Here is a 21,370-nt window from a genome sequence, read left to right as displayed (position 1 = left end):
TCCTGCGTCGTACAAGCACTGTAGTGGGCTACTTGTGTGCATCTCTCCGGGGCTACGAGGTGAGCCCGCTGTCAGCTGGGATGGACTGTCGATCACCAGCGAACCAGTCATCTCCTTCATCTCTGGCGTGCAAGTCAGTGGTCTCGGAATCCTCCAGATCCGACATCCAAGCCTGTCGACAATCTCCAATCGCGCCGAACAATCTCAGGGTCCGGCGATCTTATCTCCGCACGACGGGACGGCGGAGTAATCTTGATGGATGCGAAATTGCTTGGTAGACTGCAAACGGCTGCGAAAGAAAGAGGCCGCAAGGTTGATCCCAATGGCTACATGCAGAGAGTATGGTATGTTTTCCGCCGCTTCACTAGTAGAGCAAAGGGATCAAACGATACGGTGTGTCCTTCTTGAACTGTTCCCAACCAGCCCCATACCGTTTCTCGCAATACTCATTCAAAATGGGAATGGCGCGCGTCCCGAAATCCCAGGCCAAGAACGCGCCGACGAGAGCTCCGAGCGTGTATCCACCGCCAACCATAGCATACCCAGTCCGCCACATGGTGTACCCACCATAGTTGATGTGTCTTGCAAACTGCCACAGGCCCCCAGTGTACGCCCTCCCTTTGTTCTTTGGATCCGCCTTGAACCGCTTACGCTGGATCTCAGCAACAAGTTCCGTGAGCAGTCCAACCACGTACAGCCTGCTGCCAATGATCAGGGCCGGCTGAGGAAAGGTAGACTCCCTCGAAGCAGAGGTAGCAGATAGCAAAAAGGCATAAGAGCTCATGCTGTTGACCACAGCATTATAGACTCCCAAAGCGAGAGCACCTCCCACAGGCATTGGCTCTCCCGACAAGGTCGTAACCCAGATATTCTGCTTCACGGCCGCGCCAACAGCCATGCCAAACAGCACTAGCCGATACGGCGACAACTGCAAGCCATCAATGATTGTGAACCCAGTGCGCGCTGGCAGTCCTGGGGCAAGCGTGCGCAAGCCCACGCGCTGGAAAAGAGAGGTCCCCAGGCCATGGGCGAGAATCGAATATTGCAAAATGGGTTCCAAGCCCCGTGCGAGAAAGAAGACTGTTTTGCCGGCAGGAGTGGGTGTATAATCCCCTCGTGCAATGAGGTCCTTTTTCTTGGACGCCTCTGAACGAGGGTCCTGCACACTAGCTCGTGCTCCAGGCATGGTGTAGATGAAGAGTAATTGCGCCTTGGGTATGGAACCAGTTACATTTGGTGCCGATAGGCTTCAAAGAGGTAGTACAAGTGTACAAGTATTATTCCTGGTCGTCGGTGATGTTGCTTGGGAAAGTCTTCCTACAAGATGTTGGCGAGTCTGTAAACAGAGCGGAGGAGCTTTCACCCGATGACGTGGAGACTAAATCGTTTCGGCCTTTGTGTACCGAAGAGAGACACGGCTATTTTCAAACATCCTACTTGGAAAACAGTTGGTCCAGCGCTTCACTCACGGATCCGAAGACCAAATGGAACATCGCAACATACGCACTATGGTATCATACCATGTGAGAGTAACGACGATGGCCAGTCGGTCCGAGTTACGAGACTTCCAGACCAAAGCAGGCTAGCCAAGTCGCGTGTTCCCGTGATTACCCGAGGACAAAGCGCGTGTACCCCACCACGCTTTCTTTCACAATCCGCGAATTGCTTCAGAACTTGTCTTTGTGTACACATCTCTTCTTTGTGGTTTGTTCCATTGTAGTCTTTTTGTTCTTGGGATCCTCGTCCAGACTTACCTAATCACTGTTGGCGCAACCATGGTGGACTTTCCTGGTCTTGAGTCGGGGTTTCGAGGACTTGAGCACTTTTTCGTTGCTTTTCCAGGTCAAAGAAGTCAGGTTTCATACTCGTATTGTCTCCAGTGAATTGCAGAATTCCTTGCTACTTTCGGAACGGCCTCTTGTGCAGATATCACTATCTTCTCTTCTCTACTCCTGGAACCAGCACTTTGATCCGACTTTATCTATTACTGTCTGCTTAATTTTACTCCGGCAGACCCAATTTGCCTATACCATATTCAATACCGATGACTGTTACTTTTGGAGCGATTTGCGGTTTGCTGCAAAGCATTGAGAAGATCACCTCGCAAAGGCCACAACCCCGACCGAGGCAAATTGCAGAGAGCAAGCGTCAAATCATACGCAACTGGTTTGAGAACCAACGCGATAGTCTTGATGACCCAGGTACGGATGGCGGCGCAGTTCTATCTGTGATCTTTCCGCATCGAAGAAAAGATCGAGTCTATGGTATCGGACCACCACGCCTTGCCAAAAAGCTCATCCGCTTATTGCGTCTGAACCACAATCAAAAGGCGATTTTTGATGGCTGGAATAGCGGAACCCTCGGTGATCTAGGGGTCTATGCGGAGAAAGCATTACAGTCCCGTGATGGCACGTTCCAAGCCAAACCTATTATTCCAATTGAACATATCGATCGTCTACTTGGTCAGCTGGCTGCGAAATCAAGGTTCTCAGACGCTCTGGTCCGGAAGAAAGGCAACGGTGAGACGAATACTGACGCGGAGCTCAATAACATACTCATTCGACTTGACTCGTGGGAAGTGAAGTGGCTGGTACGTCTGATTCTCAGAGACTACTGCACGATAGATATAGACGAAGAGTTCGTCTTCCAGCAGTACCACTTCCTCCTGCCTGATCTTTTGAATTTCCAAAATGACTTTGACGCGGTCTCTGGAATGCTCCGAGGCGAGTTAAGCGGCTATCCTGCACATCCGAATCATACCCGAGAGCATGAAATGCGAATCGAAGCAGCGAAGAAACTTTGTGCCGTAGTTGGCATTAAAGTTGGTCGCCCGACGTTTCACAAAGCTTGGGTATGTCTTTGTAAACTTGCAGACTCAAACTCATAAATAGCTAACCGGTGTGCAGTCATTCAACAATTGCATCAAGCTAGTCGGCAATCGAGCTTGGGCGGCTGAAGTCAAATACGACGGTGGTAATTATCCCATTGGTCTACACTACGCGTATATATCTTGACATGTACTAACATATATAGAATACTGCGAGATTCACATCGACCTCGAGAACGTCTCAAACAAGATCAAAATCTTCTCAAAGAACGGCAAGGACGCTACGGCGGATCGTAGAGCTTTACACAGCCCTATTCTTGAAGCCCTACGCATTTGCCAGCCGGATTGTCGTTTCAAGAAGCAATGTATCCTTCTAGGCGAAATGGTCTTGTACAGCGATAGGGAGAAGAAGATCATGCCTTTCTCCAAGATCAGAAAACACATCTCTCGCTCAGGCTCCTTCATTGGCACACTCCAGGACTCCTTGCCACACGAGTGGGAGCATCTCATGATTGTGTTTTTTGACGTTTTGAAAGTAGACGACAAGGAGGTCCTACGTCATTGCCTCCAGGATCGTCGATTGATTCTGCGAGATCTCGTCCGTATCACACCGGGTCGGGCGATGCGCTCAGAATGGACACTGCTCGACTTCAAGACAGGGGACGGCATTACGGACCTCAAGCAGGCTTTTGCCCGCACACTTGCCGAACGCCAAGAAGGTCTGATTCTGAAGCCGCTTCATGCGCCCTACTTTCCGTTGCTTTCGGAGCAGGGGTATGCCAAATCAAGTTTCTTCATCAAGTTGAAGAAGGACTACCTAAGCGATATGGGCGGCGAGCGCGATTTGGGTGACTTTGCCGTTATTGGAGCAAGCTACGACGCGCAGATCGCTCCAAAATCCAATATCAAGCCGTTACATTGGACACATTTCCACCTGGGATGTTGTACTAATCTAGGTGACGTGCAGCGATCAGGAGCAAGGTCAAAATTCAAGGTCGTTGCCAGTCTAAGCCTTGACAAATGCATACCAAAGCCGGATGTAAAGTACCTCAACATCCAAGGATATGTGCGTCAATCTGCCTTGCGGGCAGACGGCTCTACCAAGGAATTCGACATTGAGCAGTCAAAAGGATTTGATCGGCGCATGACTGTCGCATTCAAGGAGCCGTTCGTCGTGGAAGTCCTAGGAGGTGGGTTCGAGAAGCTTCAAAACGAGAAATTCGAAATGCTTCGCCATCCCCGCATCAAGAAGATCCACCAGGATCGGACATGGAGAGACAGCGTCACCCTGAAGCAGCTTGAACAAATGGCCGAGGACAAATGGGAGATACCCGACGCCGACCAACTAGACGGCCACGCAAAACATGTGGCCCTGCTAGCCAAAAGATACATGAAACAGGCACACCCTTCTCAAATCTCAATCGCAACGGACAACTCCTCGCAAACATCCCAACAAACAACCCAGCGCAGCTCTCAGGAAACACCCGTACACATCGCCACTGACGCCATAGTCCCCGAAACCCAGGAACAAACATGCGCATCCTACTCCTCCACCCAATGGTCCATAGACGGCAGCACACAAGGTCTAGGTCTCCGCGCCTCCCACGAGACCCGCCTCCTCATACCCCAGGACCCCGCTGAACACCTCCCCACCGCACCCTCTCCAACCCCAAACCCCCCCGCCCGGATGAAGCCCTCCACACACACTGCAGGCCGCGTACGCATACCGCCATCAAGCAGGAAACGCAACTCCTCCTCCACAAGCGCCATCAGCCCGCCCAAACCCAAAAGAAGCAGAGTCCTCAGCCCACTGCACGATGTGCGCAGTAAGCAGAATCTGGGCTCGTTTGGGTTCGATGCTGAGGAGCAGGTTATACATGTTTATGCCAAGGAGGGGGTGAGCGTGTTTGTGCATGCTGCTGATGGGGCAGGGGGGGACGAGTGTTGAATTTCCTGTTTGAATTTTTTGTAGGGGGGATGGCTTGCGTATTTCTTGTTTATTGTGATACCCCGTGTTTTATTTCTGTGCTTGGGATAAAGGGTGGTGGGTGGGTTGATGTATTGTTTTGACCTTTGTGTATAGGTTTATCGCTAGGGCTTGGAGTGTTTGTGCTGAGCTACACTTCAGGGTAGTTTAGAGTATTCGGTGCGTATACGATTGATCATCTAGCCTTATACCTTGATCGTCTCTGTTGCCCTTTTATCTACCTGTCTTGATCCTATCGATACCTTTTATCAAGGGATGCAGTTTCTCATCACTTTCTCAACCAAGACATGCCACGTCAAATTGATAGAAAACATATTCACCACCTAACCCCCTAACACACTGTCTTGCATTCCCAAGCGCAATTACATCCTGCCATGATGGATTGTAACTCTTTCTGTGGACACCACTGGGAGGTTTGACAGTGCACGGTTTGTGCTTATCATGTAGATGGATATATGAGAGGTTTTGGGTGTATAGTAGTTAGTCCTGATAACACCTGCATGCATCAGCACTTTCAGCGTGCCTGGGCCTTTTTAGAATGTGTGTGGTATGACTGTGTATGGTACCTATCTAGCCTCTAGAGCCCGCATTTCATGTGACTGTCATCGTGTTGAAGACTGGTGGATATTATACTTTTATCCACTTTCACAGAAGCAAGAATACTGTTCAGCAAGTATTATACATGTTGCAACTTCAAGGCCCCTCGCAGTCTCTCTCTTTCTCTCGCTCTTTGCGCCCTATTGTAGCATGCTAGTCTACGGAAGCGAGCTTACATACATGGATCGACATACCCAACTGCCAAATACAGTATAATCAACCTCGAAGGCAGTGTTAGGCATCCAAACTCTAAAGGACGTGGCAGGGCGGGAATTTATATGGGCGCACCTAATATATGTATATGTATATATAGATGGGCATAGTTCTCACAGCAAAGGGATCTCATTTCCCAGGTAATCTACCACAATGGAAGAAATCATTCACACCCCTCGACTCAAGCTCACGCTCGTGAAAAGTGCGGAGAGGGGAAGTCGAGAGCTAGAATGGCTTCATGAGATAAGAAGCAACGAGCAAACTACCTGGTGGAGGTAAGTACCCCTTCTCCACATCTTCCAAAAGAACACCCGGCCTTGCTCATCAAACCGCTCACAAAAAAAAACCCCTTCCACTAGCATCTACGGTCGCTCCCAAACGCTCGAGGACACGGAAAAAGTAATCCAAGGCATCCTCCCTCTCCCAGCCACGCAATCCCAGAAAAACCCCTGCCGCATCGTCTACGCCGTCCACGAAATCCTCGCAGCACACAGCGAGGCGACAAACCCTGAAGAGCGACCAACCCGCATAATCGGCCTTGTAACGCTCCGCTCCCTGGACGCCAGCAACCTCGCACTACCACCCCAGTTATTTCCAGCTTGCACGCAAACGCCCTCCTCCCCCGTCCTCACCCTCGAACTCGGCTACCTGTTCTTGCCTGCTGCATGGGGCAAAGGCTACGGCACCGAGTCTGTCAGCGCAGTCTTTGCGGCATGTCAACGGGCATCAGGTGTTTGGGCTGCGTGGGACAAGATCTATGTACGTGCTATCGTGAATGCAGAGAACCCAGCGAGTCGCCGGGTTCTGGGGAAAGTTGGGGTGCCCTTGTTGGGCATGTATGAGTGGGAGGGGAAGGCTGTGTATTTGGCGGGGGAGTGGAGGGAGAGAAGTGATTTGTGTGTGTATGGGATGTTTTTGGTTGGATGAAGGGGGGGAAGGGGGGGTTGGTTTGTCGAGTGACTTTTGAATTTTGAATTTGGGAATCGGGTCAGGGGGTTGTGATGATGATACTGCGCGGATGATAGATAGTTGGCGTGGAGAGAAAGTTAGCATCAATTCGGTGATGTGAGAAATGGATGCGAAGAGCGGGGCAGCAGTTATCTCAAAATCCGACGCTCCGCTTAGCTTCGCACTAAAGGCTAGCGTCAAACTAAGAACTCCTAAGCCAATAAGATCCTGCTTATATAATTATGTATAAAGCGTTAGTAGAGTGTCTAAGGAAAAATAGGACACGTTTTAGTAGTACTCTAATTTTATAAACCTTACTCTTTATATATTTTTATTAATATTATTAACTATAGTACTACTATTATTACTAAAAGTTTTTATTTTAAAGTAGGTAAGATTCTAAATCTAATAGTATAAATTTTATCTAATATATATAAAGTAGGTGTAGTAAACTATAGCACCTATACATGTAATTTAAAGTCCTAAGTCTAAAAGTTTTATAGCTATTAATAACCTACCTACTACGCTACTACCACGTCCTCTATAAGCCTAGTAACTATTAGAGCTATTTCCTACACGCTTTAAGATACACCTCTAGAAGTTTAAGCCTAATAGCGTGTTATAGTAGTAGATATTTAGTTATTATTAGTTAGCGCTAGATATAATTATACTAGCTAGACCTGCTATAATTAGTATTATAATAGTTAGCCCTACTAAAGATATAAGAACTTTAGGGTTACTTACAAACTCCTTATCTAACTATAGCTTATTATAGTTAGATATATTACTATTACTAGGCTATTAATAAACTCCTATAAACTCCTAAGAACTCCTAGAAACTCCTATAAACTCCTATAAACTCCTAGGAACTCCTAGGAACTCCTATAAACTCCTATAAACTCCTATAAACTCCTAGAAACTCCTATAAACTTTTATAAACTCTTATAGACTCCTATAAACTCCTATAAACTCCTATAAACTCCTATAAACTCCTATAAACTCCTAGGAACTTCTATAAATTCCTAGGAACTCCTATAAACTCCTATAAACTCCTATAAACTCCTATAAATTCCTACAAACTCCTATAAACTCCTAGGCTAACTAGGGTTTAAGTTGCTTGCTACTATAGGCTAGAAGAAGGGGAAAGTAGTAAGTAGGAGGAAGGGAGACCTAAGGACAAAGTAGAGTAAGATTACTATTGCTACTATAAACCGCGTAGCTATAGCTTAGATAGAAACTCGCTAGGATAATAATAACTTACTACAGCAATTTATTAATAATATTCCTAGCATGCCTCTAGTTAACCTACTATATATTATTAACTTTGCTTATTAACCTATAAATATTAGTATATAAGAGGAGGTTATCTATATATCTCTATAGGTAATACTATTATATAATAGATCTTGCCTATACTTTCCTTAGGATTAATAAGTCTAGATATTATAGAAGTTAATATATAGTAGGGGTGACGTGTTATTAATTACCTACACTAGTTTTAGCAAGAGCTTAATCTTCTACGCCTATTTAATCTTAACGCGTAAGGTTACCCTATAGCTAATACCTTTGTTAAAGCTTAGAGATAAGTAACTTATTAATATTAGCGTGTTTCCTAAAGCTATACCTTACCTAGTTAATATAAGGACTTATTCTATAGAGCGTTATATTTTATTAAAGGTCTAGCGTAGTAACTTTATACACGTTTTAATAGGACTAGAATAGGCTTCTAGTTAAGCTTTCTATTAGGTGTTAAGGGATCCTTTATTCTAGGAGCAGGTTAGTCTTATTACTATTAATAAGTGCTATCTAGTATTATAATAGGAGACCTTTTGCCTAGTATTTATATTATTTAGCTAGCTACAGACTATATTATATCTAGATATTGTATAGTTTAGGTGCTCTGCTACCCTTAATAATAAAGAGGAGTAGAAGGTATTACTAACTATAGGTTTCTAATCTATTAGTAACGCTATATATTAAACTGCTATTATTTAGATATTAGTAGACTAACTAGATATATTACTAGTAGTAGTACCTATCCCTTAAGGAAAGTTAACGTCTTAGGATAGCCTATATTTCCTATTAGTAGACACTATCTATAAAGGAGTAGTAACGCCATAATAGATACCTAAGATAATTATCTTTATTAATAGGATTACGTCTATCTACTTAGCCACAGCTTAGGCTATAGATATACTATTATAGTTAAGTAATTAGTATAGCCCTTATCTAACTACTACTAGGTATAGTGTCCTTAATATTATTAGTATGTATACTGCTTAGGTAGCCTTATATAACTAGGATGCTACTTACTAGGAGTTTTTAAAGTCCTCTTCTAATATTAGGATTATATTTGCTATAACTACTTTAGGCCTTAGGATTAATTTTAGAGATATTAAGCAAGTTATTGTGTAGAAGATCCTAATAACTAAAAGTCTAGGGGATATATAGTAACAACTTAGTTAAGGGGGGAGAGCTATTAGCTATACTAGTCTGTTAGTTATTATACTACTATATTAGCTATTTAACTCTAAGGGGTAATATAAGTCTATAGGTAGTAATATTAGTTAAGATATAAAGAGTTCTTAGTAGGGTTTTATAATTCTAAAGCAGGCTACTTAGAACTAATTACTACGCGATAGGGCGTTAATACAGTCTATATAGTTATAGTTATAGTTATAGTTATAGTCTTTAGTAACACTAGGTAACATAGTTATTATAGACAATAACGTGTTATAAGAGGTCCTACTAAGCTAAGATACTAAGGTAGATAGTAGTAGCTAATATATAAAGTTCTAGATAAAACTAGAAATAGAATCCTATAACTAGACTAACCACTCTATCCTAAGTATAGTAAATAGCTCTTGTTATTAGAAGAAGTTCTTGTTTAAGCTTAGGGAGCATAAACTACTAGCATCTAATAGGCATATTATACTAAAGGAACGTTGTTGTTTAGCGTGCAACCTAGACCTACTTCTAGATATTACCTACCTATATAAGCGTCCTAAGCTATTAGTTTCTCCTAGGACAGGATTATATAGAGCGTTTATTAAGGCTTTGTTCTATTATTTTATAGCTTATAGAGCGCAGGCTTGTTTTAGTATAGCTAAGACCTAATTTCTAATAATAGGTTTAGTATATATAGACTACGCTATAATACTTACGCTTATATATAAGTGTATAGTAGAGTATTATTAGAGTATAAATACTACTATTATTAGTATTATAGACTTTAATTATCTATATAATATAGTACTAGAGTTAAGAGCGTAGGACTTTTATAAAATAGAAGGAGTTGTATTAGTAGATATATTAAAGTAGATTCTTAAGGAGGCTCTTATAATATTTGTATCCTATTCTAATATAATATAGGTATAGCAAGACTAGTAGAAAGAGTAGTAATTATCCTAGGATTCTAGTATATTAGGCTAGGGTAATATAGCTATAGATATAGATAACGCGCTAGCCTTATAAGTTACTAAATATAATTATAATCTATCTAAGCGCGCCCCTATATCTATTCTATATTAGCGCGTAATAACTTTAGTCTTAGATTAGGGATTACTAGTATATCTACCCCTATCTTACGCTACCTATATACTATTGCGTAGCTAACGCCTACGTAGTTAGACTCCTCTATATAAGCGCTAACTAAATTAGATACTATAAATACTTAAATAGTTAAAAGGGGCGCTTACTTACACTCCTTAGTTATCCTAAGGGAGGATACAAACGTTAATAGATAAGGGTAAGGAGAATTATTATTAGTGTCTACTTATCTTGTTCTAAGAGTAGTAATTATAGCCCTAGATAGCGTATAATTGTTAGTCTTTTAGTTTAGGAGAGTAGTAGGAGTTTATAGAAGTCTATAGGAGTATATAGGAGTCTATAGGAGTCTATAGGAGTCTCTAGGAATTTTTTAGGAGTATAGTAAAGCTATTATAATAGGCCTAGGAGTCTATAGGAGTTTTTTAGTATAGTTAGTATTATATAGTAGTATGTGTTATATATTATAGATTATTATATTATAGTAATAGTAAGTTGCTATTTAGTTAGTTAGCTATTACTAAGGTAAGAAATATAATCTTAGTTATCTTAACTATTATCCTTACTACTTACTCCTACTCTAAATCTTAAACCTAACTACTACTACTACTACTATTACTACTATACCTACTACTCCTACTACTACTACTCTTTGCGGCAATGTCTACTATAATAAGGACGCCCTCCTTTAGGAGGTAGCTAGACTAGAGTAGAGCAAGTTACACTTAGGGCGCCTTTGCTAGTATAACTATACGTTGTATTAGCTTTATTAACTACAATACTAACTATCCTAGTGCCCCCCCTTATTATTAGGTTCTTGCATCCCCCCCCCCTCTCCTTAGTCCCCTCTATATCTACTGCCTATAGCTCTTTTAGCCTATTATAGCATCTATTATAAAGCGTAATGCCCGCGTGTACTATAGCTTCTATATCTAGGGTAGCTAAATCCCTCTATAATATTAGTTTCTAACCTTCCCTAGTTATCTTAAGTACCTATATAGGGAAAGGAGCTAGGTGTTTAGGATAGACTAGCATTATAAGGGAGGGCCCCCTATGTATATTAGAATACAAGTCTAGGTATAGGAGATTTAAGGTTATCCCTACTACCTATATATTTCTTTGCTAGGTAGGTTTAAATCTTAGTAATAGGTAGAGTGTAGGCTCTTATTAAGATAGGTGTAGTAGCACCTACTTAAGGAGGGTTTATAGATAGTATCTTACTATTTATACTATATATATTATATATTAGTATATACTAGACTTATTATATAATAATACTACCTATGCTATAGTCTATATATATTATAATTAAGATATAATAGTAAATTATAATAGTAAAGTAAACCTATATACTTAGTTAGTTATACTATATAATATAACCTTAACGCCTTAACTTTAACTTACTACTAATACTACTAATACTACTAGCACTACTAATACTATTAATACTACTAATACTACTAACACTACTAATATATTCTCCCTTATATAGTTCTACTACGCCTACTACGCTAACTTCCCTATAGCTAAGGGGATAGTTATTACTACTACTACTACCCTCCCCCCTCGCACTATATATTTAAGTTAGGTATTCTAGGTTAAGTATAGTATTATACTTTAATATTAGAAGTTATATAAGAAAGATAGATACTAACACTAGTATAGCCCCCCCTCTACTACTACTACTACTACTACTACTACTACTACTACTACTACTACTACTACTACTACCGCTACCACTACTGCTGCTAACGCTGCCGCCGCCGCCGCTCCTACTGCTACTACTACTGCCCCTACTACCCCTATCCCTGCCCCTGCTACTCCTGCTACCGCTATAGATAAAGATAATAATAATAATAATAATAATAGGGGGGTTTAGCCCTAGTTTTTTAGGCAAGATAAAGATAAGAAGGAGGGGCTAGTAAGCCTCTATGTCCTGTCCTCCCCCCTGCCCCCTACTCCCTTGCCCCCTTTATTACTTTTTAGCAGTTCTTTGCCTATAGCGTGTAGGAGTAGGTTAGGGTAGGAAGGTAGCGTTAAATAGGAGGAGGAGATAGAGAGGATAGAGGAGATAGAGTAAAGGGAGGAGGAGGTAGGGTAGAGAGAGGAGGAGGTAGAGGATATAGACTAGGTTTCCTCCTATCCCTCTATACTATATATTACTATATTATATAGTAAGTTCTAATATACTAATATATAATAGTGGCCCTATAGCTAGTGCTACTCCCCTTATTCCTAGTAGCCCTAGTAGGTTATATATAAAGGTTAGTAATAGCTTAAAAGAGGGCTATAACCTTATATAGTATATACGCTTAGATTAGATTACCTAGATATATACTAGTTATAAGCGCTCTAACTACTAGTGTTATATTAGAGAGGGGCTTTAGTATTATATCTTAGAGGAGTTATACTAGGCGCGCACGCCTAAGAATAAGGCTATTATAGACTATTATAGCCGTATTATAGAGTTAGTGCTAGGTAAGTAGTATTTTAGTAATTAGCAATACTAGACTTATTAGGATAATAACTAGGAGTGCTAGGTCTACTATAATAATACTTTTAAGCACGTAAAGCATGCGTCTTAAACCTACGCCTAGTGCTACTCTTACTTAAAGAAGTATTCCCTTAGAATAAGGGCTACGCCTGTAAAGTAGACTAGGTCTAGTAATAACTAGTCTCCTAGAAAATAGCAACTGCTTCCTAAAGTATAGCTATTATTAAACTAGGGTTTCTAGTAGAGTTATATAAGGGTATAGTACTAGGGTATGTTATTCCTTATAGTATTAGCTTTAAACCTTCCCTAGTTAGTTTAAGTACCTATATAGGGAAAGAAGCTAGGTATTTAGGGTAGGCTAGCATCACAGGTATATTATAAACTAGTACTATAGCTAGCTTGTCTATAGGCGTATAGAAAGTTAGTAGATAGGTAGGGATTTAATAGAATAAAATACGCAAAGACTATCTTAAATAAACCTCTTTAATTATTAACGTGATAATTATACAATAATAGTATAAACCTAGTTACTTAACTAGCTAGGGAGTTCCTAGGAGTTCCTAGGAGTTTGTAGGAGTTTGTAGGAGTTTATAGGAGTTTATAGGAGTTTATAGGAGTCTATAGGAGTTTATAGGTGTTTATAGGAGTCTATAGAAGTTTATAGGAGCTTATAGGATAATAGTAGTATAGGATAATAGTAGTATAGGATAATAGTAGTATAGGGTATTAATAGTATAGGACTGCTTAATAGTTGTAATAATAAGGGGGCAGCGATAGTATAGGATAGTAATAACAGGAGTTAATAAGGTAGTAGAGATAGCGGGCTTATTTTCTAAGACACATAATCTTAATAAGGTGCGCTCTAATAGGTTAAGTATATTATAATTAGACCTAATAGCAACCCTAACTATATAATTATTATAGGAACTAAAAGTTAATATACTACTAGTAGCTAATACTATTCTAGGATAATAAGGTATAAAAATATTATTTTAGCTACACTACACTAATTATATCTATATATCCGCTACACCCCTGTAAATACTACTAATATCTATAGTAGGATTGTTAACAACGTTGTAACTACTATATATAACCTCTATATAGGTAGCTATATCTATAAACTCTAGCGCGTTAACGTTAGAATTATTAGTAATAAGAGGTATAAAAGTTTAGGTTAACTACCTAGTATACTAACTATTAAACTGCGCAACCTTCTCCTTAAGCACGTCTATACCTGCCTAAAAGATATTAAGTAAATTAAACATGTCTATCTTATTAACCTTAGATTTGTCCCTACTATTACTATAACTACTACTATATATTACCTATATAAGGAGAAATATATTATCTAGCACCTAAGTAGTAGTATATAATAAGGATATAGCCTTGCTATAAAGATATTTAAAGTATTCCTATATATCCTAAAGCTAAGTATTATAAAGCGCAGCCTATTAGAATACTATACTAATATTATAGGTAGAGTTTTTATTATTATAAAGGTCTAGCTTATAGTTATAGTTTAAGTGCTCTAGCGCAAGGTTAATTAGCTTAAATAACCTAGCTTGTCCACTCTAATTAACAAGGCTAGATAATAGGAAGGCCCTCTATAGGGCTGGCAAGTTAGTAGATAATAGGTGCTACTAATAATATAATATCTCCTGTCTGTAGTTATTTTATAATGCCCTAAAGAATATTATAATTAGTAGATCTACTAGTTAATAAAGTAACCTAATATCCCTATGCTTTACTGCGTGTTGCACTATTAAGAATATTTTAACTTCCTAGAGTAGGCGTACTATAGTCTAAAAGTCTATATCTATAGTAGTACTACTCTAAGTAGTATATATAAAAGCGCTTACTTATATGTCTTTAATAAGCTCTACAAACTACTTAGTAGATAACAACTAGATTAGGTCTTTTATATATAACACCTAGCAAGATAGCCTAAGTAGTAGAAGATAATCTAGAAGTCCTTAACGCCTTATTACTATATAAAATAGTACTATAACTCTAGATATAAAACCCTATACTACTATTAGCTCTATTAAGTAATATTTAATATTATCCTAAGTGTTTTATATTTAATCCTAGCAAGTGGCGTTACTAGATATATAATATATATTAGAATATTACTGCAAAGTAGGTTTCTAATAGGTCTAGATAATAGTGTGTAGCAAGTTTATCTAGATATAGAACTAAGCAGGCGCCCTCTATAGCTAACGTCTTTAATTATATAGCTAACTTGCTCTAGCCTGCTCCTATTAGACACTATAGATACGCTTAGCTATTAACTAGTTACTATAGATAAAGAATAGCTATTTAGTAAAATTATTAGTATTAGTTAGGTTACTACTTATATAGAGTCTAAGTTAATGCAAGAAAATATTATTATAGATAGTATACGTGCCCTCTATTGTGCCCTTATCTATAGTAATACCTATAAACTACTAGAACTTTATCTTCTATATAAGTAATAACTCTAATACTAGGAACTCTAGATATTTAGATAAACCCTTAAAGACGTGTTAAATAGCGCGTAGATAGAGTCGCTTTACAGCGTCTGCTATAAGGACACTTAAGATACTTGTCCCTACCCTATCCCTACCTATAATCCTATACCTAGTTACAATATCCTATACTCTTAATAGTATACTAGGGTTATGTATATCCTAAGTAAGACTACTAGTTAGTAGATCTTTGCAGATAGATAATATTGCATTTATAAAGGATTAAAACGTTGCAGTATAGCTAGCTTCTTTATTGCGTTTCTAGTCTATAAAATTAATATTATTATAAGTAATTATAGCCTAAGTATATAATAATAATATTTTAAGTTACTTCTATAATAATATTAGTATTAATATATTATAATAGTCTATAGGAGTTTATAGGAGTTTATAGGAGTTTATAGGAGTTTATAGGAGTTTATAGGAGTTTATAGGAGTTTATAAGAGTTTCTAGGAGTTTATAGGAGTTTATAGGAGTTTATAGGAGTTTATAGGAGTTTATAGGAGTTTATAAGAGTTTCTAGGAGTTTATAGGAGTTTATAGGAGTTTATAGGAGTTCCTAGGAGTTCCTAGGAGTTTATAAGAGTTTATAGGAGTTTATAGGAGTTTATAGGAGTTTATAGGAGTTTATAGGAGTTTATAAGAGTTTATAAGAGTTTATAGGAGTTTATAGGAGTTTATAGGAGAATTAAGAAGTTCTCTTACTATATAAGATAATATACTATTACCCTCTTCTTCTATAATATTTAATAAGAGATGCTTATTAGCACGTACTATAGTATATTTAGTAATCTCTGCTATTAGACTATTTGCATAATAATAGCTATAGCATAACCTAAGGCCTACTAAAGTCTTAATCACTCGCTAGTGTACACCTAATCTAAGGAGATAGGCGTTAAGACAGGATAGTAGAGTATTTAAGGTCTTCCTATTCTAAAAGAAATATATTATACTTATAATTATAAATATATAGTAACTAATATAATTATTCTTATTTAAGCTACTATATAAGAAATAGTATTAGTAGATATTTATAAGTAAGTCCTAAAGGAAATAAAACTAAGTAGGCGCGTGTTGCTAGATAACAAGAGTCGCACGCTTCGCGTTAAGCTAATCTAATAATATATTAATTATAAATTAACTAAATAGCAGGAAGTTTACTAGCCTAGCAAGTTTAGTCCTATAGTAATAAGCTATAGATATGCTCTAGCAAATACCCTGCTCTGCAAGAGTCTCTAGTACTCTTGCTAATACCCTCTAGCAATCTTTCTACCTATAGTATCTTTAATAGGATAGTTATATATCTACTTAGCTACTATAATCCTTAAGGCTAGCCTACGCCTCTACTATTTCTTTAAATAACTACCTAACTTGTTAAAGTGTTTAAATAACTACTTCTAATTTAGTATGCTTATTTAAATATTTGCTACCTTTATAGCTACCTATAGGGGTTAGTATAGACTCCTAGCCTATATTACTACTAAAGATATCCTCCTCTTTAGTACTATATATTATAGCAATATTTATTACTAGTTTAATAGAGCTAAGATAGCCCTAAGATAGCGTATTAAGGGCTAATAGTATAGATAAGAGTAGGCTAGATAGTTAATTTAGAGGAGGGCTATATATCTAAGAAAATAAGCTAGGTATAGCTATAATATATATAATTAATAGAGAATATCTTAAATATTAATTTGCTTATAGAGGCAAGACTATAACGTGTTATAGTAGATAGGATATATTAGGTTAAGTTATATACTATCTCCTTATATAACCTAAATCTAAGTATTACTAAAACCTGTCCTATTATTCCTTAGACGCTCTAGCAAGCTTTGCCCTGCAGCTGGCGTGATTAGTTAAGGAGTTTTTAGCGCAACGCTAATCCCTTTAGAGTTCCTAGGAGTTTTTAGCGTTGCACTAGCAGGGGTAAAAGCTCGTTAGAGCGTTCTGATGAATGAGATAAGGCAGCAGTAGGTTACGCGGCTAAAACCGCATAATGTTAGCGTCTTGGCTTCTCCGAAACTCCGAATAACTTTTGAGAGCAATCGCGACAGCAGCACATATAACCCGGCCTGCAATGGCACATCCACGATCGCTCCGAGCTCCTCTGAGTAGACTCACCATCTCCTCCATAGTCTACTCAACGTCCAGCCTCCCCAGATTCAGCGCAATATCGTACCAGACAATACGGAGTGCGTCCGAATTCACCAAGAAGAAGAAGAAGAAATCCAATGAATATAAACAACATGATTTGAGGAAAGCCGATCAATTCTGTCTGCTCGATGCTATGCAGTACGTTCTTTTCCAAGCCCTGCTCGTGGGCGTGGGGGGAGGAGGCATTGGGGCCCATGTGGGATGGGGTTGAGCTTTGCTAAGTGTGCGAACAGTTATATCCGCGCTTTCGAAGTCGGCCAGGTCCACGCGGGTTCGAAATATGAAGTGCATGTCCGACTGGCGACGCTGAGAAATGCGCCCGCGATTCGAACTCGTCTACGGCTTCCGCATAGGGTCAAGCTAGATGCTCGATTCGCCGTCCTCGCTGCTCCAGACTCGACGGCCGCCGCTGAGGCTCGCGCGGAGGGCATCACGCTCGTTGGGGAAGACGAGATCCTTGATCAGGTCAAGGAGGGCAAGATAGAGTTTGATCGCTTGCTTTGTCATATCGACAGTCTGCCCAAGCTGAATAAGTCGGGGGCGGCGCGGATTTTGGGTCCCAAGGGATTGATGCCGAATACGAAGACGGGGACGTTGGTCACGCGCATGGGACCTACGTTGCGGACCATGTTTGGTACGAGTGAATACAGGGAGAAGGATGCAGTGGTTAGGTTGGCGGTTGGGCAGCTGGAGTTTTCGCCTGAGATGCTGAAGACGAATATCAAGGTGTTTATCGACTCATTGAAGAGGGACATTGCGAATTTAAAGGGCAAGGTGAGCAAGGATATTTACGAGGTGGTGAGTCGACAGAAAATTTCTTTGATCCAACATGTAGACTCGCGTTGCTAACAGATGCCGTAGGTTCTCAGCTCCACACATGGACCGGGATTCTCACTCAATGGAGAGTTCCGAGGCCCTGAGTCACTACCACCAAGTCACTTGTCGGGACCGTTGTAGATGTTGCATGTAGCCTATTATCCGTGTACAACCAATGTACCATAACGCTTCCGCTATGTTTATGCCTTGAATGACTTGAGAAGCTTGACTGCTTCGGCTGATTCCTCCATGTCCGCATAAATCTTCATGACCTTCATAACCCGTCCCGAGCCATGGGCACCAGCACTCTTGGCCTGTTGCAGCGCCGTGCTCAGATCCATCAGCAATGTACTCCGCACTTTGGCCACCCTTGCCGCCTGAGCCACAACAAACGGATGCTCCTCCATGTTCTTCTGAATCTCGAGGATAATCCGGTACTGCATGACCGTCCTCCTCAGCTTTGCAATTGACACCCCATAAGCCCCCGCATTCTCTTCTTCCTCGTCGTCCTCGTCGTCTTCATCCTCATCGCTATCCTCCACCTCCTCCCCAACAATAATGGCCTCCCTGCCCGCCGTCTCAATAACCAACTCCCCCTCCAACTCCCTCAGTCTCTCCTCAAACCCCACAAGCCGTCTTCCAGCCTCAATGTGGCCTCTCACGCTTCTCCTCTCCTCTAGGAACCCAGCCACCTCCTCCTCCCTAGCCCCCACCACATCCCTCAGTGCCGCAACTTCCTTCTCAAAGCCCAACAGCCCGACCCTGACTTCCTCCACCTTCTCCTCGCCGCCATGCAAGCTGTTGCCTAGGTTGAGAAAGTCCTGGTAATTGCTGTTGACGAGGTCGAGCAGCTCAGTGTTGAGGAGTTGGGAGCGGGTGCGGAGCTCGGAGCGGAGGTCTTCGAGGGTTTGGTGGCGGTTGGAGAGGGTGGAGAGGAAGGCTGGGGCGGAGAAGTTGGGGGAGAGGAAGGCGGAGCGGGGGAGGGGGGCGGCGAAGGGGAGGGTGTTTGGATCGTCGTCGTCGGATGAGGAGGTTGAGGAGGGGGTGTTTGAGCGCGAGTCGTTGATCTATTGAGAGTGTTAGAGGGGAGGGAGAGTCAATTCAATCGGAGAGGGAAAGGAAGAGAGGGATTGTTAGTATTCTTCTCCTTCTTGGACATACATAGAACTGACTCATGGTGGATAATGCTTGTCCATGGATGAATGGACACCTCTACCTCCCGTAGCTGACCTTTCTCACGTCCCGTGTCAAAGCGCCAGCTGTCCCACGCGTGCGATGTGCAAATAACCTTATCGATTAAGCTTAAGCTTCGGAACCTGTTATCTAACCAAGCCCCTTAGTCGCGGAACAAAGTCACCTCCATTTCCACCTCCACCTCCCCCCCGACTGTGACATTATTAATCCAACCATCATTCACACTAGCCGAACCGCTGCTTTTCCCCGCGAAGGGGGAGGGGTAAAACAGGAGGCGTCATTACGACATATTCGCTAATCCTGTGTATTTTGGTCTCCCGAATCCTTCTCGCCTCGTGCTAGAATAGTGTTTGATTTGATTTGATTTGAGTTGATCTTTGATTCCTCGACACCCATGATAACCTCGGTTAGATTTTGCAGACCACTTACCCTCTCCAAAAGAATCATAGTAGGTGTCAAACGATCAAGTACAATGCCCTCTCTGCCTCAGCCCGACCTGCCGGCGCCAGCGCACCCAACTGTCGATTCGATGCTGAGTCGCAAGTTTGGAAAGGAGGTTGCCAATTATTTCTCCGGTGTGTGTGTGGTTCCCTTTCCGTCTGAATCCGCTTTGCGATTTGACAACCCCTCCACCCCACTACGCTCATGCATTCATCGCACTGGTATCTGATGAGAACAACAAGGCTCCCCGTTAAACCGTGTGTCTTTCCTTCGCAATGATCACACTTTTCTCTCCTCTGCTCTGAAACACCCTTCGTCCATCTTCCTTGCCTTCAATGGCGTCGAGCCCCTCCTGAATTCGCCTTCGGAATTTGCCCGTTTGTCCTTTGAGGATGTCAAGCCTGTGATTGGAGAGAATCCATTCGAGCGGCCCGAGGAGGATATGATTGCGCAGTATAACTCGTCCTTGTACTTGCCGCAAATCATCTTTTTGGGGCTGGATGAGCGGAAAGACGGACTGGTCTACAGGGAGCATTACAAGGGACAGCCGTGGTTTGCGGTGGATGTCACGCCAAAGGAGAGTGTGAAGGAGGCCGCCGAGAAGGTGGTGGAAAAGCTGACGAGCAGAGGGTTTGAGTTTAGCAAATCGATGAGACAGATGCATTTAGTTGCTGAAGAAGGTACATATCCTCCTACTATCCTGCACGCCATCCACGACTAGCTGCCCCATAAGATCTCCTCCCTAACCAAACCATAGCCGCCATCTACGCCGAAGCCCGCCACCTCCTCGACTGGAACGCCCGCAACCCTTTCTGCGCCTCGTGCGGCTACAAAACCCTCTCCGTAAACGCCGGCTTCAAACGCACCTGCCCGCCCAAAGACATCGCCTCGGCCGTCTCCAACGCCGGCGAGCGTCCCCCCTGCGCAACCCGCACCGGCATCTCCAACCTCTGCTTCCCACGCACAGACCCCACCGTCATCATGGCCGTCGTCTCCGCAGACGGCCAACGCATGCTGCTCGGACGGCAAAAGCGCTGGCCCCCCTACTGGTACAGCACGCTCGCCGGCTTCCTCGAGCCCGCCGAGTCGGTCGAGGAAGCCGTGCGCCGCGAGGTCTGGGAGGAATCGGGAATCCACCTCGGTAGAGTGGTGATTCATTCGACCCAGCCTTGGCCGTTTCCTGCAAACCTCATGATTGGCGCGATTGGCCAGGCGCTGCCGACGGGTGAGACTGTTCATCTGGGACATGATGCCGAGCTTGAGGATGCACGCTGGTTTAGCGCGGAGGAGGTCAGGGAGGGGCTGAGGGTGGGAACGAGTGCGTTGGGAGAGGCTGCTGGGCCCAAGTATAAGGAGGGGGGGTTGAGGTTGCCGCCTTCGACGGCGATTGCGAATCAGCTCATTACTGCGATTATGAATGGGTTCGCTAGTGGTACGCCTATGATTTGAGAGGAGGTTTCGGTTTGAAGCGGGGGGTTGTAAATGTAGGTTGTAGGTGTAGATATAAATGTGAAGACGATCTAGGCACCCGTGGCATGTTGAAGCATATACATGCTCCTGAAAACATGCCTACATCACGTCCGTGTGACCTTCACCGTTTTTCTGACTAGGAAGCAGAACTCAAGTTTGTATCGCGAGGACA

At 41.9% G+C, this 21,370-nt stretch overlaps 6 protein-coding genes across 6 annotated transcripts; 4 read left to right on the top strand and 2 right to left on the bottom strand.

The window, feature by feature from the left end:
- Positions 1 to 364: 364 nt before the first annotated feature.
- On the bottom strand, positions 365 to 1,186 carry IAQ61_011208 (uncharacterized protein; the record flags this gene model as incomplete). The annotated part of the gene is made up of 1 exon (XM_003843706.2): positions 365 to 1,186. One exon carries the CDS (start codon positions 1,184 to 1,186, stop codon positions 365 to 367), a length of 822 nt encoding a protein of 273 aa, XP_003843754.2.
- An 858-nt stretch (positions 1,187 to 2,044) lies between these two features.
- On the top strand, positions 2,045 to 4,775 carry IAQ61_011207 (uncharacterized protein; the record flags this gene model as incomplete). Its single annotated transcript, XM_066099101.1, has 2 exons — positions 2,045 to 2,806; positions 3,063 to 4,775. 2 exons carry the CDS (start codon positions 2,045 to 2,047, stop codon positions 4,773 to 4,775), a joined length of 2,475 nt encoding a protein of 824 aa, XP_065950620.1.
- An 878-nt stretch (positions 4,776 to 5,653) lies between these two features.
- IAQ61_011206 (uncharacterized protein) lies at positions 5,654 to 6,833 on the top strand. The gene is made up of 2 exons (XM_003843704.2): positions 5,654 to 5,899; positions 5,984 to 6,833. The coding sequence occupies exons 1-2, from the start codon at positions 5,778 to 5,780 to the stop codon at positions 6,549 to 6,551; spliced, it is 690 nt and encodes a 229-aa protein (XP_003843752.2). The 5' UTR covers positions 5,654 to 5,777; the 3' UTR covers positions 6,552 to 6,833.
- Positions 6,834 to 17,200: 10,367 nt separating this feature from the next.
- On the top strand, positions 17,201 to 18,234 carry IAQ61_011205 (mitochondrial 54S ribosomal protein uL1m; the record flags this gene model as incomplete). Its single annotated transcript, XM_003843703.1, has 3 exons — positions 17,201 to 17,415; positions 17,511 to 18,075; positions 18,139 to 18,234. The coding sequence occupies 3 exons, from the start codon at positions 17,201 to 17,203 to the stop codon at positions 18,232 to 18,234; spliced, it is 876 nt and encodes a 291-aa protein (XP_003843751.1).
- A 59-nt stretch (positions 18,235 to 18,293) lies between these two features.
- Positions 18,294 to 19,269, bottom strand: IAQ61_011204 (uncharacterized protein; the record flags this gene model as incomplete). Its single annotated transcript, XM_003843702.1, has 2 exons — positions 18,294 to 19,160; positions 19,255 to 19,269. The coding sequence occupies 2 exons, from the start codon at positions 19,267 to 19,269 to the stop codon at positions 18,294 to 18,296; spliced, it is 882 nt and encodes a 293-aa protein (XP_003843750.1).
- Positions 19,270 to 19,681: 412 nt separating this feature from the next.
- IAQ61_011203 (uncharacterized protein) lies at positions 19,682 to 21,177 on the top strand (the record flags this gene model as incomplete). Its single annotated transcript, XM_003843701.2, has 3 exons — positions 19,682 to 19,862; positions 19,971 to 20,408; positions 20,486 to 21,177. 3 exons carry the CDS (start codon positions 19,682 to 19,684, stop codon positions 21,175 to 21,177), a joined length of 1,311 nt encoding a protein of 436 aa, XP_003843749.2.
- Positions 21,178 to 21,370: the final 193 nt, after the last annotated feature.

Source organism: Plenodomus lingam (assembly GCF_022343315.1).
Source record: "Plenodomus lingam strain CAN1 chromosome Unknown scaffold_20, whole genome shotgun sequence".
Taxonomy (NCBI): Eukaryota; Fungi; Ascomycota; class Dothideomycetes; order Pleosporales; family Leptosphaeriaceae; genus Plenodomus; species Plenodomus lingam.
Note: the sequence above shows the minus strand (reverse complement) of the source record. Positions and strands in the feature narration are given on the sequence as shown.